This window comes from Micropterus dolomieu, linkage group LG07, assembly GCF_021292245.1.
Source record: "Micropterus dolomieu isolate WLL.071019.BEF.003 ecotype Adirondacks linkage group LG07, ASM2129224v1, whole genome shotgun sequence".
Lineage (NCBI taxonomy): Eukaryota > Metazoa > Chordata > Actinopteri > Centrarchiformes > Centrarchidae > Micropterus > Micropterus dolomieu.
In genome coordinates this window covers 10,877,574-10,896,133 of record NC_060156.1, presented here as the reverse complement: position 1 = coordinate 10,896,133, position 18,560 = coordinate 10,877,574, and the positions used below count along the sequence as shown (strand labels likewise).

Here is an 18,560-nt window from a genome sequence, read left to right as displayed (position 1 = left end):
TCTTACCTTGTACGAGGTGCAGGGCGACACACAGAGACATGCAGGCGGTGCAGCTGACTGGTGCATGCAGTCTGCACACTTGCTGAGGATATATTGCAGAGTCCACGGTTAAAGCACTGATTATAGTATCCTCGTTTTGGCACGTTGTACTGGTGACGGCAAAGTTTTAATCGGCCAATGACATCAACCTGAGTTGCTGTCGACACCTCAGCTGAGATCTGGAAAAAGCCACAACCTTGAAGTACCTGTCAGCCCCGAGAGAGAGCGAGAGAGAGATGATGCCTTCACGCACAGGGATAAAACTTCGACCGCATCGCATTCAAGTACTTATGCAGAACAACAAAATACACTTGACATGTAAAAGTGGTTCTTCGGCAGGTAACATTACTGTGTCCCGCAGTGGTAGAATGAGGAGTAAATGCAAATGAAGGTAATGCTTCCGCAGCAATATTTTAGGGGAGGAATAATTGACGTGTTAGCCCTCTGATGGACATTGGATTTTTTATAAATCCAAAATAGTTTAATTACATGTGTGCTGTAGCTGAAGCTATTGATCTTTCACTGATATTTGATGCATTGCTCTTTCTCTGTTCTGCCACTTTGTAATTGAAGCCTAAATGAGACAATGCAATGAAATATTAGTCACTTAAAAATGTTGTAAAGTTATCAACGTTAATTAGTTAAAGGCCTAAGGGTCTGTAGGGCCTAAACTAACTTACATGAGACATCATGCTAACTTTACATCATAATTTACTACATATTTCAGTTTTACGACCACTGTAGTTAAGTTACTTTATCATCAACGCACAGGAATAAGTTTTCACCTTTTGGGACTCTGACTCTGTCTCTGTCTAAAAACTGACCCCCGACTTTGGTAACCTATTATTACAACTAACGTTATGTAACGTTAACGCAACGTAAAATTATAACATTAGCATCCCAAACAAATAGTCTTAATTGCTTGATTGTCCAAGTTATGCAATGTATTGGTTATGTTGCCTTGAAAAGCCACTAAGCTAAGAGCTAGCGAACAGAAAATCTAAAACAAAAGAAGAAAAGTAAGATTAATAGAAATAACCATTATCTGTTAACTTAACGTTAAATCTTTATTTTGCTAGTTAGCTAACAATAGTTAACTTTGCTAGCTAAGGTTACCAACGTAGTTAATTTATCATATAAAAAAATCACTAGTTTTCAAACATAACTTAATTAACTGGTTACCTATTCGACTACAACGAGGATATTTTTCAATAGACATCTAATTTTAGATAAAACACAATATCTCTGCTGTGTAAATTGATGGTAACGTTAACATCTTCGTTACTTTCCGTTACCGTCAATCACCATTTGCATACACGACCATGTTCCTTTCAAACTAAAAGACTTCCGTCCTCACAGGAAGCTACATAATAAACGCCATAAAACAACATACACGAAACGAACTCTGCATCCAACGAAACAAAAAGCACACTGAAGCTGGCACATTACAATGTGCAGATTTTTACATGCAGTTATATTTCCTGCTGAAAGCATATGTTTTGGCTTCAGATGTTCAATTACATTTTGTCATATTTCTTGTCCATGATTCCCTTTTCTTTTTTATAAACTCCTGCCCCCGTGTGGTATTATTCAGTAACTGTATCAGAGAGATAGACTTGTGCTTTTCTGCTGCCAATGTGAACTGCAAAAACATACATTCATACAGATTATGTAAAGACGCTTATTTTCCTCTTTCAATGCATACGAACACAAGCTGAACCCTGTGTAAAATGTTCCTGTCATTTAAAAGTGTGACTCAGTGTCATTAAATAATTCCCCTCACTACTCACTGAAAAGCACTACATAGTGTTACCACAATTTATTAATTGGGTCTCATGAAGACAGTTCATTTTGGAGCAGTCTGTAAACCTGTTTTTAATGACGACTGATTATAATGCGAGATTAAAGAATACAGAAATTCCAGTTAAACAGAAATTCAATTTAATATTAGATATGACAAAAGGTGATGGTGGTGCCACTCCCTGAAATTAATTCACCAGGTTTGGCCAAGGACAGTCTTTGGTTTGTCCAGATTTCAATATGGCCAGAGACTTTGAGAAAGCTGTGACTGGCCATAGACAGAACCAATGAGAATTTTAGAAGGAAGACATTTTTCTTTGTTTTTTAAGAAACATTAAAAACTGGAATCCAAACCGGGACCTTTGCCAAGCATGGTACAACATTTTGTTTTTGTTTTTTTAAATAGGGCAGTGAAAACCTTTTTTATCACAGTGTATGCACATAATGTTGTTGGGTTTTTTTTCTATTTTTAATACTTTCTACTAACCTATATATAAGTGTTTTCTCTTTCAAAACTAGTACTTATTAATTAATCTTTCTTATCAAAACTGCACCCGGGTGTTTATACAGCCACAAAATGATGAGGAAATACAGTGAAACAAAAACTGTCATAACAGAGGAAGATCCATGAGTTCGACTGTGACAGCTCGATAACCAATGAGAACATCAAACGCAATACGACCAGCAATTATAGCCAATGAAAATTGAGAGTGGGCGGGCGCTTTGCTGTTGTGGTTGACGGTTCACTTCCTGCTTTATAACGTAAAATCAATAAACTTCTGCGTGGAATAGTTAAATAAGAGAAGAGAAGAAACCGAGGATCTGGTCCGGGTAGGTAGTTAAGAGCTGTTACTTCTTTTCTGTAAATATTTCAACTTTAGACTAAAGTGTAAGTAAACCGAAGAGGAAATACTGAATTGAACTGGTACACCCTCTGCTGCTCACAAGACTGCGGCATGTGATATCGATTAGAGAAACACACACGGGACAAAATAGCCCTGTTTCAACTCTTGATAGACTGCCAGAGATGCAGGGAAAGATGGATTCAATATTTGAGTTATATGTTGAGTGAATGCCTCGATGTCGATATCGATATGCTGATAGAGATAACTGTGGTGCTTTGGGTTTTGGAGTGATGGTTTTCGCTTGATGTGATGACCAAACAGGGAGGCATTCTGGTCAGTGGTCATTCTACAAAAGAAGAAACATGTAAGGTGAGGAATGAATGCAGATCGTTCTTGTTACTTATCCAGTCCAACAGTTTTCCTGGGAACTACTACTAAGATAGGTTGCTTTAAAAAAAGTAATTTTCAATGCACTAACATGATTCAATTTATCTCTATTGTATTGGTCATGTGAAATTGTACCAAATTTGCTGTTATTTGAATTACTAGCCTACAAGTAAAAGGTGTTTTTACACGTGATATTACATTAGGGCAGCAACTAAAGATTTTAAAATTATCTATAAAAAGTATTTTCTTGATTAACCGTTTAGTCTATGAGTTATGACTAGGTGTTTAGAAATAGTGAAATCTGTCATTGCCATGGTGATGTCTTGAATTTGCTTGTCTTGTCAGACCAACAGTCCAAAATCCAAAGATTCGGTTTCAGTGTACTGTCAAATATTACAATGAACAGCAAATCCTCACATTTGAGAAGCTGAAACAGAGAAGATTTAGGCTTTTTTTGTTGATGGACTAATCTATTAATCTACTAATTGTGCTTCATGTTATGTGCAACCTATCTGCACAGTTAATACCACAAGAGGCATCTGAGAAAATACATTTTGTTTTTTTTAACGGTGTGACCTGAACCTATTTTACTGTATGAAAACTGAAAACCAAAAATCATAAGTCCCATTAGAGCCTGATATGATTGTTTCAATTGTCCACCTCTTATGAGAGTCTTATGTTCTTAAGCAAGATTGCATTGGACTTAATTAAAATGCTTTTGAATGCGTTTTTTTTTTTTTAAAGTGATGGTAGACGTCCTGCTGGATGAAGTTTCCAAGAAACACAGATACAGGAGTAGAGAATATAGATGTCTCAACCATCAAAAGAAGAGAAAGCAGCTGTAAACAATTAGTTAGATTTCCACCCTGGATGCAATCCTCTCTGCAACAGGCGGACTAAACATGGTGCATGTCTACAACTGCCATCCTTTCTCCTCACAGCAGATAGTACAGGTAAGTGAAGTCTGGCTGATTCTGTTTAAACAAAAAATCATAACCACTGATGATCCAAATGTATTATTTGTATATTTTTTACTAGTCTACCATCCCTCTCTGTTGCTCAGGTGGAGCAGGAGCCTGGACTGGTCTGCTGTGGAGGTGGAGCCCTGTTCGTGGTGGCTACTGGAGGATGCAAGGTTAACTTAATATATACACATTTTAAAACATAGTTGCCCCATCCGATCATTATTAAAAAGCTAATATTAACCCTTATATACAGCATAAGTGTAACCTCATAAAAAAACATACCTAAATGTCTGCAGATTGTGGGAAAATAATCAGTTTATCTTTTGGAGATGAAAGATTTGTGCAGGATACTGACTGTGTTGTGATGCAATGACCTAAACCAAGGTGGATGCCTACAGTGTGGAGAAGGAGGGATGCCCTCTCATCTGTCGCTTTGCCACCATGGGCACTGTGAAGAGCATCCAGCACAGCAAGATAGGTAAAAACATTTCCTCTCTTCCTTTGTCAGCAACAGCAGCGACACACATGTATTGACATTCACCTTTAGCGGTTCATTTGTTTTTCGTGTAATATGGGAGTATGGCAGCTGATAACAGTAGTGGTAACAGTGTGAGATGGATAGATAAAGAGATTAGGCATAAAAAAGAAGCAACATTTTTACATCCTTGTTATTCTTTCAACTTCTCCCCTCACATCCAGGAGATTACCTGGTGACCATTGAGGAAAAGAACAGCGCCATCTACCTGAGAGCCTACACCAACTGGCGCTACCAGGTACAGCTAAGCTTTCTGACAAATACTTTAAATACCATATCATAGTGTTATGAGATGTAACTACACTCTGTTCTGCCCCCTGTTTTTGAAATGATTTGAGATAAAGATTTGTGATCTTAATTTAAACCAAAATATTGCTTTAATGTCATCTAAGCTAGGGAATAGAATAGAAACAAATAGCAGCTTTTATTTAACAAACAGTCTGGTACTCCATAGTGGCATTAACATTAAACCTCGTTTGAATTGGTCCTCTAATGTGTGTGTGGAAATGTGCCCAAGACAAATGAGCTCTTAAAAATACTTTTTCAAGCTCATGAGTCTGACAGCCAGACTGTCAGACTCATGAGCAGTTTGATGTCAATCCTTCCACCTCCTGGATGATCATCTTTGACTGTCGGTCTGAGGATGAAGCTTAGTTTTTCACCTCTTTGACTTCTTTACATATCATTCATTCATTATTTTTATGTAGTTATGTTGTGCTTCCTATTCAGGCGGAGGAGAAGGCCCGTGTCGGGGTGCGTTTGTTGGGCCACCTGCTGCGTGGGGCGTCTATGCGGGGTGGAGTGCAGATGGAGATCATTGAGATGCCTCTCTCAGAGCGACCTGTTGCAGTTTCATGTTGCTCTGTAACAGGAGACCTTCTGGTCGGCTGCGAGAACACTCTGATTCTGTTTACTTTGAGGAGACAGAACCAGCAAAGCCTGGTAAGAACCCACCTGCTAATCCATGAGTTTACCTCCTCTGTGGACTGTTTATATGAATTATCTTAAGGTTAGATTATTCTGTATGTATAGACATACAAGTGCAGGATAAGGTCACCATTTGAGTTTCACTGTTTCCCAGGAAGTGACAGTTTTCCACAACATTAAAATGTTTATTGTATTTGGTCAATAAGACTTAAAGTATTAAGACAAAAGTGTTCAAATATCAAATACGGTACATTATTAGAAGTCGTATTTCATCATCAGGTTTTTCTGTTTTTGTCATTGTCAGTTACCGACTCTAAACAAAGTGGACTCTTATTGATACACTAAATGTTGCAGTAGCATAATGTTTCTTTCTCTGGAAAAAACTGCAGAATCAGCAGAACCTTCCGAGCATGGGGCCGAACACTCAGCAGACCTCCAGTCAGAGTCAAGGTAAGGACAGTAACACTTGCTGTGAACACATCATCAGGCAAAGACTCATTCTGTACCTAAACAAATATATATATATATATATAGTCAGTAATGTGTAAACTGGAGTGAAATATTCCAGTTACAATCCCCAAAACAAGAAATGAAAAACAAATTACTTACGCCATAAAGCACACTGTCTGAGCGGCGTGCATTATCTGTAGAGTCCTCACTTAGAAAATAGTGTCCATGAGGTTACACCAACAAAATGAGTTATCTCTGTAATTCAGTCATTATGTGATCATTGTTGTTTTTTTACTAACCTTTAAAGGGCCAAATGTGCTTGTAAACAAATTATTTACTACATCACTAGTTTGGAAGGAGGTAATGGGCTGTGATAAAGGAAAACACGTCTGCTTTGCTGACTCTTCCATGGTTTCCTCCTTGCAATTAGGTCAGACCTCAATTTCGAACCAGAATCTTTCTATCCTGGATTTTGAACGCTCAGTTATCCTGCATCTTCCAAAAATCAAACCGAAACAGGTACTTTTAAACATTTTTCTTTTCCTCGTAGTCTATTTATCCGCTATACAATCACACAAGTAAATAACACTCCTTTTTACTGGTTTACTGGTTTTTACTATGAACAATGCCCGGGACACATAAATAGAAAATCCTAAATAGTTCTTGATAATTTCACAAACAGAAGATTCACGTCTGATTTGGTGTAGGTATTTCCAAAGTTCACACTACCTAAATTGACAGTCTGTGGCTTTTGTTACTCTAACACCTTCTCTGCCCCCCAGGTGGCGCTGTGTGGAGGATATGTGGCAGTGCGGGGAGAGCTGGAGGTGCTCGTACTGAAACTGGATGCATCATCTGAACCTAAAACTCTGGAAGAATCATCGGACACAAATAATGGTTTTTTGTTATGTTCAGTTAACAGACTGTAAAAAAAACATATGGTTGTTCCATCAATGACAAAAAATGTTTAAGCTTCTAAAATCTACGTTTTGGGTTTACCACTGGTAGCAGTTTTTTGGCTTGGTCTAAAATCCAATTTTGGGGCAAAGGGACGAGGCCTCATTGTTGCTGAGGTCATCACTGCTTAATGTGATTGGCTAAAACACTTCTCAATCAACCAAAGGCACCCCAAAACAAATTTCATCATAATGATTCTCAAAATTGCCACCATGAGACACATATGATGAAATTAGCTACTGAGACCATAATGTCTTGTGGCAAAAATCTTTGAACTCTGTATCACATCTGTATCTCAAAATGTATCTTTAGGATGGATGTTTGTATGAGCATGATTTTGTGACATTACAAGTAGTTTGGAAGCCAATCATATTCCAGTATGCACAAGTGTGATGTGAAAACCTAAAAACTCCATTGCACATACATTGAGAATAGACTTTTCTGTAAAGACTAAGGAAATTCCTGCAGTTAAACTTTTGAAATGAACAAGAATAGTATATTGATAGATTTTTTTCAATGAGGGAGTAATTATTATTCCAAGAAGGGTATTTTTATGTCTTCACGTCTGTGGATCTTTAAGCTAATCAAGTTTGCCAAAAGCTGTTGGATATGTATTTATATATTTTCATCAAGCTTTAGTTTGGTGGACTGCATAAGAGAAACATATGTGATGTGTGTTTATGTATTTGTGTGTGTGTGCAGAAGATCATCTAGAAGGTCAGTCTGACTTTCTGTTCCTCCCGAGACACCAAGAGTTGCTCGGTGATCGAGCTAAAGACTGTGACATCCCTGTCAGCATTGAAAAGACCGGACTGGAGGACAGAGGACAGTACACACTGTCATACGTTCTCTTCAGGTGTGTGCTTGTATTTCTGCGACCCTGTTGGACCTTTAGATCTTTACAGGGAGTGTATTTTTGCTATGTAAGGTGTATTTGACGATTAATTTCTCTTTTGCAGGCGTTTTACTCCAGATTTCTCCCAGGGCTGCAGTGTGCAGGAGACTCAACTCCACTCCCTACAGCTCTACCCTCTGTTCACTAGTCAGTACAGTATACAGGATGAGATACAGAGACACATGTAGACCGACACATCGAAATAAAGGGTGTCACTATAAAAGCAGCATATACCATTTATATATTCAAGTCAGTTATACTTTAATTTAACCCTACTATTCTGCTGCCTACCCCGTTGAAGCAAAGCCCTGCATAACATTCACTGCAGCTCATTTTACATTCAAGATCTAATTTGTTTAGTTGACTGAGAGTTGTTTTACACATTATCAGAGCAGTTTCCCTTCTTTTTCAAAAAAGTAATTGTCACCATCTTATCTCATCAAATTGAGCTTCTACTCTTTAAGTGAAAGTTTGTCAGTTTTGGAAAATGATGAAATTATGTCATATTCTTTCACTGATTAAATAAGATTATATATGTAAGTGAATACTGGTCTTTTTAGTAATTGTGTGAGGGTTTTACATGATTGTCATGATGTCTGTGAGTATACATTATTTGGTGACCACAATATTGTTTACAAAACTCTGTTATGCTGTTGAAAGCTCTTTTGAGAGTCAACATTACAGTAAGATTTTTTTGTCAAACATTGTTTCTGCTTCTGTCTTTCTCTCTCCAGGTAAACAGTCAGTTTCTCTGGAAGAACCAGCATGTGTGTTCTGCTTCTTCTCTCTCCCCACTGTCGGCTACCTGTACAGTCTGAAGGGTGGTGTCGAGCTTCTCTCAGCCTACCAGTATCCAGAGAAGGTCCTGGAGGCGGTGCTGACAGACCACCTGTTGCATGTCATCACAAAGTATGTCTGCCGTCTGATTTGTTATGAAAATCATTTCATCTTCTTTGAATCACCGCTTTCAATTAGAACACTTGATATGACAAATCCACACATCATTCTCACATTGTTTAAAAAATAAAAAAGCAACAGTCTTGACGAATCATTTAACTAACATTTAGTCTTTTGAAACCGAAACTGAATGCTTCACCTTCATTCAAAGTCTTTGTACAGGACTAAGTGACTTAAGATGGAGCATGTTTATTACTCTGATCTGAAGATTTGTGTTTGGCATACAAGTGAGTTTGTTACTAGATTTCTGTGCGTTCCCGGTAGGAGTGCATTGCAGTGTTTCACTGTGCGCTGTGCAGCAGTAGCAGCCAGGATCGAAGACCCCTACATCGATACCACCATGAAGGTATCAGCCTAATCTTAAAACCTTGCTTTTTGGGTTTATGGTGTTGAGCGTACTAATATATGGTATTTATTTACACTAGAAGATATATTTAAATATTTGTCTATATTTGCGAGTGCCCTTGCTTGTGGTCAGTGGCTTTGTCTCTGTTTATCAGCACATCTGTATCCTTAAATAATCGTGCGTGTGTGTGTGTTTGTAGGCCTGCCCGCCCTGCAGCCTGGAGGTATGTGCGCTCAGGATGCAGTTGTTTATTGGTCTGCGGTCAGTGTGCGTCTACGGCCGCCATGTTGTCCTGCTCTCCACCGCTGACACAGAGACACCAGAGGAGACCGAACGCAACACACACCGCAGAGGCCTGTAAGTCACATTCATACACACACTCACGCACACAAACAATACACTGAGTTAAACACACACCCATACAGAAACACACATGGCTATGATGGTGTTTTAGTTTTAGAAGCTTCATCAGATATGTCCTCAGATACCTCCCTGCGGGTACCAGAATACTCTAAAGAGGGGTTTCTCAGCGTGTGTGTGTGTGTGTGTGTGTGTGTGTGTGTGTATACATGCATCATAAACCTGTTTACTGTATGTGTGTGTTGTTATTTTAGCGAGTTGAAAGAACACACCATGCTGACTGGTATTTTCCTGGCGGTGGGAATCGATCCCGCAACCACCCCAGCTCTGGAGAGCCTTCTATCACGCCCCTTCCTGTAAGACAAAACCCATCCACCCCCGTCAGTGTCTGTTGTCACTTCCAGGCCAAGCTGCAACACCAGAAACACTCGAAATACTCACATTAGCAGATGAGTGTTAACCGAATCATTAGATTAGCCCTTTATTTGAAAGGGAAACTCGACTGTTTGGATTCTCTTTCACTTTTTAATGTCACAAATGTATCTTCTCTCTCAGCTTCCATTAAAGTTTCTGTTTTTTGCATTTGGAACTAATATTGCTAACTGCTATCAGCCTTAACTTGAGTATTGTGATGATAAATACCTTGTGAAGAAGGTTCAACATGTCAAGGTATCTCTGCCTCAGTCTAACCATGTTGATAAAGGAAGTAAAGGTAGTACTTTATTTTTTAAAAAGAAAGGTACTAGAACATTTTTTTATTTGACTGTTCAGCAAAAATAAAAAAAAACAGAATTTCCCCTGTGAGGAGCCCTATATTAAAAAAAAATTATTAGATGCTCACTTAATTATATTGAATAAGAAGTTAAACATTTATGATAAATTCAGACTTAAATTCTGAAATTATGAAGCTGATTTTGGATTAACATTGATGGTGCTAATCAAGTATTTAGAATACACATGATCATTGATATACAGTATATCAGGTATATAAGGAATGGCAAACTACATCAATATTTACACAGTTATTGAAAAACTGCCAACAAAAAGTCTTTTATTTCAAGATTACATTTGACAGTAGCAAAATATTTTCCTGCCAAGAAAAGTAAATTCTTTTCATTCAAGAAACATTTTAAGCACTGATTCTTCATATTTCAAGCCCCTTTATTTATCTTTTATTGTATAATTTTATTTCTTTCCCACTGTCGCTTGCTCATGGTGGGAATTGTTAGGTAAATAATATTACAAAGAGTAAGGTCTAGACTTGCTCTATATAAAAAGTGCAATTTATGTTATGATTTAGCACTATATAAATAAAATATTTATAATAAAAAAAAAAAAAAGTGTAAAATAAGTGTACCCATTTTGTTACTAATCCCTTAGCAGTTATGGCTTTACCTCCTGTACAAAACTTAATAATTAAGCTCTGAGGCCCTAAAACATGGCTTGGTCTAAAAGTGACAACATTTCCTGTTGTAGTTCCTAAACTTATCCAACCATAACCTGCCTAACTGCTCCCAGTGTGTGTGACGTTTTGCTCACAAACTAATCACGTTTGAACTGAAATAAAAAGTTTTGGATTTTACTCATCTAACTAAATAATCCTACTTTACTGGACAGGTTCCTGTTTTTTTAGTAACACTTGCAATTCAATATGTTTTTGTGTGTGTAACATTGATGCAATGTTGCGCACACCTGTAGTTGTAGATTCAACACCTTAAAGGTTCAGTGTGTAATATTTCTGAGGATCTATCAACTGAAATGCAATATAAGATCCATAACTGTTTTCAGTGGTGTGTAAAGATCTCACATAATAAAACATTATGTTTTTATTACCTCAGAATGAGCCAAATATCTCCATAACCGCGGGCACCCCCTTCCATGGACGTCGCCACGTTGCATCGTCATGTTTCTACAGCAGCTGAAAACGGAAAAACAGCACTACAGGGCGCGTTTCGTCACTACGTTCTTCTTCTTCTACTTCTGGTAGAATTCAGGCAGTGCAGACACTTTATCACTATGTTGATATGTACATTAGAAGAAGTAGTAGAAATAATATACAGCAGGGGTCTGCAAATAAGTTTTGAATTGGAACAATATTTTTAACCATTAGATGGTAGATGAGAATATAAGCCATAAGAATGACTCACGCAGGACTTGCAACCTAAGAGTGGGGGGGTTCGATCTCACTGCAAGACAAATTTTTTTCTCTCTTCAACAAATGGATTCTGCAGCGAATGTTTCTCAGATCACGGCATGTGCTACACTGCATTTGTTTCTGTGTTTGATCCGCATCCATCAACCTACGGACTATTTTCCAGTTCCCCAGTATCTCCACGCAGAGGACATTTAGAGGAATCAGATTTTCTGACGGCTCTTTCAGAGGTGTGTCAAGCAGGCTACAGACTCTTTTTTTAAATGTTGTTCAGAGCTTTTCAAAATAAAAGCTCAGTTCAAGTCCAAATACTACATTACAGTTAACAAGCTTCTTGCACTTTTATTTTGTAGGCAAAACCACTAAAGAAGAAGTGATTATATGAGTAGCAGTTGCTGCCATGACTAAGATCTGTTTCAGCACCGCTATCAAAGTATTTATTTATTTATATTTTTTTGCCACAATCAAAGCACCATAATCTGGCAGCGGGTCAGATATTAATGTTGGCGGGCAGTTTTGGTGATGGTCCATATTCACAGAGAGAATGAATGTGTTTCCCTTGTCAGTGTTTGAATAAACTTTATCTAATGTGTGGTTTATAATGGACTGTGGTGCAGAAACAGTGACAGTGTTTCACACTCTTGGCTTACATTTTCCATGTTATCTGTCAGCAGCCAAGTCACAATAATAATAATAATATGGTTTTACTGAATAATTAAGTAAATATAATTTCTTAATAAATATACCTAAAGAACCCTCATTTCTTTACTGGCTACTCTCTGCTGTCTCAGAAGAGATACCTTTTGTGCTGTTGTAGCCTACGCTCTTTGAAAGGTTAGGGTGCAGTGGTAGACTGGACAGATGGTTGCTATTCGCAACCCTTGCCACTAGATAGCACTAAATCTTACAACCTGAACCTTTAAAAAAACAAAAATATTTTAAATAGCATCCTCAAATATGGCGACAGGCAATAAAGGCAGAGACAGAGCAGCAATTTAGTAGTATTTCAGTGTTGTAAATCCCTGTCATGCACAAACCCCTTACCATGCAATCTATTGCAGAACATAACCATAAACATACACACAAATACATTGTACTTTGTGACCATCACACCATGTTAACATGATGTATAATATATCACAATATCCAAGAGGTTGTTCTATACTGGGAGTACTATTGGTGTATATGATGTAGATACTAGTAGCATCCATGATCACAGTGTACAATCAATGTCATGACACACTTAATTTTTCAACTTAATGTAAGGAAAACCTGTCATGTACCGGTCAGTATTCTGTCTGTAGATGTCTTGATTGTAGTCACAGAAAAAAAAATATATATATATATATTAAAAACCTCTCCAAACCAAAGGAACCAAAAATTATTTAAAACAATTATGGTAAAGAAACTCTGCGATAGACTGGTGACCTGTCCAGGGTGTACCCCGCCTTTCGCCCAATGTCAGCTGGGATTGGCTCCAGCCCCCGCAACCCTGTACACAGGATAAGTGGTTGACGATGGATGGATGGATGGATGGTAAAGAAACTGCAGAGAAGAACAACAGTTCTGGTTGATATTTCTAGGAGTCCTTAGGCAATTATTTTCCAAATTTAAATAGGAGATATATCACACCGAATCCCAGTTTCAAGACTCCAGTCCAGACTGGGGCCAACACATTGATGCGTGGCATCTAACCCACATTTATATTTTCCACTCATTGTCCTTTTGTGTGTCATCAGTGATTCCAAAAATTCACTTTGAATCTCAAAATCTGCTGTTCAAACATTTCAGAACATCTACTCTACATCTAAAAACAGTTATTGGATTTAACTCGTAACTCTGTTTGAGTAAACTTTTTGTTACCCCTCTGTGTTGACCTCTGACCTCAGGAGCAGGAAATGGACAATCTCTTCTGTCAGAGAAACCAGTTCAACAGGACATGGATGGAACATCTATGTGGTCGACACCGTCTCCCCCCTCGCTCTTTACCAAGAGATGGTAACACAGACATGATCACTCCAACTATTCGTTAACAAAAACAAACAGCTCAAGCTGAATGTCTGATCTTGTGTTTGAGTACTTGTTTATTTTGTACATTTATTCAGTATGCAAATTATTAATGACAATTATGAAAGACTAAATAAATAACACCAGAACAAAAATCAAAGGTTTAACAAGCAGAAAACAGATTAATGGCACATATCACTGTATCAAGACATTTTGTAATTGATTCCTTAAAGTTTTATCTCATAAAAACGTAACTTTTTTCAATGTAGCAAGATTAACTTCTTTCCATGACAAATGCTTTTGCTTTAGATGTTTTCTAAAATGAGAGAACATTTTTTATGTAATTTTGTTTTTAACTTAAAATAAGGTTTCAGGACTCGATTACACACAGAAAAGACACGTAAACTGTATGTTTATCTGTCTGTACACTCCCTTGTGTGTATATCAGGTTGAATACAGCCAGCGGTATGCAGAGACCAACCCACAAGGCCAAAGCCTTCGTCACCTCCTCAGTGAAGCTCACCTCCTCCTCCGTGCCTCCTTACTCCGAACATCAGAGCAAGAGAACACTGAGGACGACCCTGACGTTTCTCTGCAGACAAATGCGGACAAACCGGCTGAGAAACAGACAGCTGCACAGACAGACAGTCAAGAACTGGAGGAGGCACTCAGGCAGAACTGTGCACAGCTGGGAGATAGTTTCAGCAGGTAAAACACACTTAAATCAGCTTTAGAAACACCTTAATAAGGTTTTAATCTCAGTACACACCCCTTAAAATTAATTTAGGTTATAAGAGTTAAGCTAAAAGTTGTTTCAGCACTAATTCTTGATTGTTGTCTGTTCTGTTAGGGGCAGTCAGAAGGACTGCCACCTGGCTTTGCCGTACTACAGAATGTCGGGTCTGTCAGTCACAGAGGTCATGGCCAGGAACCACCCTCTTCCCAGCAGCCCTCACTCTTACGGCCCCGGCTTCCTGTTTTACCTGGTGCATTACCTTTTAGAAGAAACGGAGCAGAGCCTCAGTCAGGTACACACAAACATTAAAAAAAGAATAAACCTTCACATGCTGCTTGCATTGTACTTGTGATGGGAGACTTTTACAGCCAGATATTTTGAGATTTGTTTTGAAGGTGACATATTGAATAAGTCGTTATTACATTACCCTGCAGCATTACAACGTGGAACAAATCAACTTAAAGCTATCATTCTCTATCTGCTTCTGTGCACTTTATCTTAGATAGCAACTAAATTATCTCTGAATACGGCCAACCTTCAATGTTAATGTCTTAGCTTACATGACTACATGTTTATTTTACAATTTATAGGTTATATCCCAGCCACTGTATCATTTTTATATCAGTTCATCAGTTAATCAGAAGCCAAAATATCCCGTACATGGGCGCTGCCATCTTGCACTATTGACATCACTTAGAGCCAGAGTTTGAGCCGTAGAGATGTTGTCATAGTGTACATCTTTATATACAGGCTGTACACTAAACACTGGTACCACCCAGTGTCCAAAATAAGATGATTAATATACAAGGAAACTTTAAGAAAAGTCAAATGAAAGAATTCTCTTTCTGCAGGAAGCAGCTGATCAGGTCATAGACATTTTTAGCCAATCAGAGCCCTCGCAGCTTGTCAGTGTGTGTGCCAGCCCGTCCATGATTAACCTAAGTCCTGCCCGGACGCTGCGAATCTTACAACATCTGGAGGACACAGCTGGTGTATCGGTTCCACTGACAATCACTATGGCAACTATGATGCTGCTTTTGGACGACCTGCCACAGTACACACAGCTGATGGAAAGACATGCTGAGGTTAGAGGGGATGGGGATGGGGGTGTGTCTGTCTGTCTGTCTGTGTTTAGGGATGCTATGTAATTATGAAGAAACTGAAATCTGTACTTTACTCTGTAACAGTATGCATTTAAATGAACAGTCTGTCTCTGTAATCCAATAATACAGTACATACTTGCTATGAAAGCACATTAACATTTAGTATCTTTTAACTAGATGACCAAGTAATGTTTGTTATTCTACTGTACCTGTCAAAAGATCAGCTACTTGATATCTAGTTTTTCTAATACATCATTTACACACTATAACAATAAACATATACTAGGTGTATATGAATAAAAACTTTTGATTGTGGAGGGACAACCTGGCAAAAAAATTGTTCAAATGAAACGTAAAATTGATTTATATAGAGTTATACCTACAGTGTAGTCAAGGGCAGATGAATCCGTAATTGGGAACCTGAATTGTAGAAAGATGAACCTGAGGACTGTCTGTGTGTGTGTGTGTTCAGATGCTGCTGGTGTACGGGTTCATCGAGGAGTCGAAGCTGTTGCTGCATGGTGGAGGTGGAGGCCAGCACACACACATCCGTCCCACAGCACTGACTCGCCAGATGGCAAAGTCCCAACCAGGACTGCTGGTCGCTGCCATGGTGGCTTTACATGAAAACAACAAAGTTCAGCTGGAACAGGCTGATTACATATTCAAGGTGTGTGTGTGTGTGTGTGTGTGTGTGTCGGGTTCACAGCTAGGAGCCTTGGAGGAAAATCATCTTATTAATTTCTCACATTACCTGTTGCGACTTTGAATTTATGCAAAATTATAGCTTACAAGCTGCTTTAAAACATGGTGCCTTTTTTTTTTTTTTCTATTTTGAACATTCCTACCCAGAAACTACCGAAAAGAGTAGCAATATAAATGTGTGTGTCTAGGAACTGGGCTATGAGAATTGCTTACTGGTGGATTTCTGGGAGGCGATGCTCATGGCCTCCTCGCAGGAAGCTGTCATCCAGGAACTTCTGTTCCGACTGACGTCTGTCTACATCGACCGGCTGATGAACACAAACTCAGATACACACCCCAACCTTCAACATACAACTTCAAGACGCAGGTCGCTGAAGAGCGCTGAGGACCTGGTACAGTAGCTGAAAATGACTGCTGTTCTGTTTGTTTGGAAGAGAGCTGTTAAATTCAAATGCCACATTTTTAAGACATTTTCTGTTGAACTTGTGAAATTTGGTCACCATCTTAATTGGTTGCCAAAACAATTGTGCTATTTGTATAAATAGTGTCATATTCAGAAATCACGAAATCACATGGACATCACTCTCATATACTAAGAGGCCACATATATTGGTGTATGTTTCAGATCAACTCGTGCTCCCATTACGGTGCTCTGTACCCATGGCTTACAGTTCTCAGTCCAGTTCACACTACCAGTTTCCAACACCAGGAGGCGCTTCATAAACTGCAGGTAAATGAAATGTTGTGAAGTGTGGACAAAATATGCCTGCTTCTAGGTGGCACAAATACATTTTCCTCACTAAGTATCTGGAATTAAGAGCCACATTTAGCTGTAGGAAATAAAACAGCTGTAAATCAGCATTTCTATGTATGTGGTATGTATAGTATCTCACAAAAGTGAGTACACCCCTCACATTATTGTAAATATTTGATTATATCTGTAGAAACACTGTAGAATTGCACTTTGCTACAATGTAAAGTAGTGAGTGTACTGCTTGTATAACAGTGTAAATTTGCTGTCCCCTCAAAATAACACATCACCCAGCCATTAATGTCTAAACCGCTGGCAACAAAAGTGAGTACACCCCAAAGTGAAATTGTCCAAATTGGGACCCATTAGCCATTTTCTCTCCCTGGTGTCATGTGACTTGTTAGGGTTACAAGGTCTCAGGTGTGAATGGGGAGCAAGTGTGTTAAATTTGGTGTTATCACTCTCACACTCCCTCATACTGGTCACTGGAAGTTCAACATGGCAAAGAACAATCTAAGGGTCTTACAAAAAAGAATTGTTGCTCTACATAAAGATGGCCAAGGCTGTAAGAAGACTAGCAAGATCCTGAAACTAAGCTGCAGCACGGTGGCCAAGACCATACTGCGGTTCAACAGGACAGGTTCCACTCAGAACAGGCCTCGCCATGGTCGACCAAAGAAGTTGAGTACATGTTCAGCGTCATATCCAGAGATTGTCTTTGGGAAATGAGTGCTGCCAGCATTGCTGCAGAGGTTGAAGGGGTGGGGGGGGTCAGCCTGTCAGTACTCAGACCATACGCCGCACACTGCATAAAATTGGTCTGCATGGCTGTCATCCCAGAAGGAAGCCTCTTCCTATTTAGTTCAGATGGTGTCAACCGTGTGTGGCGGCAACCAGGTGAGGAGTACAAAGACAAGTGTGTCTTGCCTACAGTCAAGCATGGTGGTGGGAGTGTCATGGTCTGGGGCTACAGTTCATTGAGGGAACCATGAATGCTGACATGTGCTGTGACATACTTAAGCAGAGCATGATCCCCTCCCTTCGGAGACTGGGCTGCAGGGCATGATAACAACCCCAAACACTCCATGCCGAAGAGTGTTAAGGCTGTGCTGGAAAATAATGGCGGCCACACAAAATATTGACACTTTAGGCCCAATTTGAACATTTTATCTTATCTTAGGTGTACACACTTTTTGTCTCATCATGTCCTTAGTACTTTTATCTGGTGTAGTAGACCTAAATTTATTAGTTATGCATTTTAATAAATTTATGAGAATTGATACCCAATTATGAATTTTTAAGATTCATAAAATCATTTTATTTAATTCCTCGTTAAGGGCACCACCGGAGTTGTTATAATCCTAGAGTCTCCGGACCTCTAGGTAGTTTTGAATAATTATACAATTATTACTAGTGATCAGTTAGTTAATAATCGCTCAATTATCTTAAATCAGTCAGTCTCATATCTAAAGGGTCAATTCTCTTGGCAGGAACTATAAATAGGCAACACACACAGCTCTTGATTATATTACAGTGAATTTATTCTCTAACTAAGGTGATAAAAAGATGGTTGGATACAGGGAACATAAACATTTGCTGAACAATGAGCCTGGAGGTTCGATTGTGGGAAGCATTTGACTCAT

General features: G+C 38.8%; 2 protein-coding genes across 8 annotated transcripts in view; one reads left to right on the top strand and one right to left on the bottom strand.

The window, feature by feature from the left end:
- LOC123974075 overlaps positions 1 to 1,358 on the bottom strand; it is a 38,033-nt gene extending 36,675 nt beyond the window's left edge. The window contains exons 1-2 of the mRNA XM_046054511.1: positions 1,222 to 1,358; positions 7 to 245 (exon numbers count right to left, since the gene is read on the bottom strand). The gene's annotated coding sequence lies outside the window, so the exon portion shown is untranslated. The remainder of the gene's footprint in view (positions 1 to 6; positions 246 to 1,221) is intronic.
- On the top strand, positions 185 to 16,929 carry hps3 (HPS3 biogenesis of lysosomal organelles complex 2 subunit 1). Of its 7 annotated transcripts, none has more exons than XM_046053706.1 (23): positions 412 to 430; positions 3,006 to 3,053; positions 3,816 to 4,024; positions 4,135 to 4,206; positions 4,421 to 4,514; positions 4,736 to 4,809; positions 5,301 to 5,513; positions 5,888 to 5,948; positions 6,379 to 6,467; positions 6,731 to 6,845; positions 7,608 to 7,761; positions 7,865 to 7,947; positions 8,535 to 8,709; positions 9,022 to 9,103; positions 9,303 to 9,460; positions 9,718 to 9,819; positions 13,505 to 13,613; positions 14,071 to 14,330; positions 14,473 to 14,650; positions 15,210 to 15,443; positions 15,934 to 16,131; positions 16,355 to 16,558; positions 16,792 to 16,929. In XM_046053706.1, exons 3-23 carry the CDS (start codon positions 3,974 to 3,976, stop codon positions 16,912 to 16,914), a joined length of 2,829 nt encoding a protein of 942 aa, XP_045909662.1. In that variant the 5' UTR covers positions 412 to 430; positions 3,006 to 3,053; positions 3,816 to 3,973; the 3' UTR covers positions 16,915 to 16,929. The 7 variants fall into 7 exon arrangements, with proteins under 7 accessions (XP_045909663.1, XP_045909664.1, XP_045909662.1 ...); XM_046053704.1 differs by lacking the exon at positions 412 to 430 and adding an exon at positions 2,541 to 2,670; XM_046053707.1 differs by lacking the exons at positions 412 to 430; positions 3,006 to 3,053 and adding an exon at positions 185 to 323.
- The last annotated feature ends 1,631 nt before the right edge of the window (positions 16,930 to 18,560 follow it).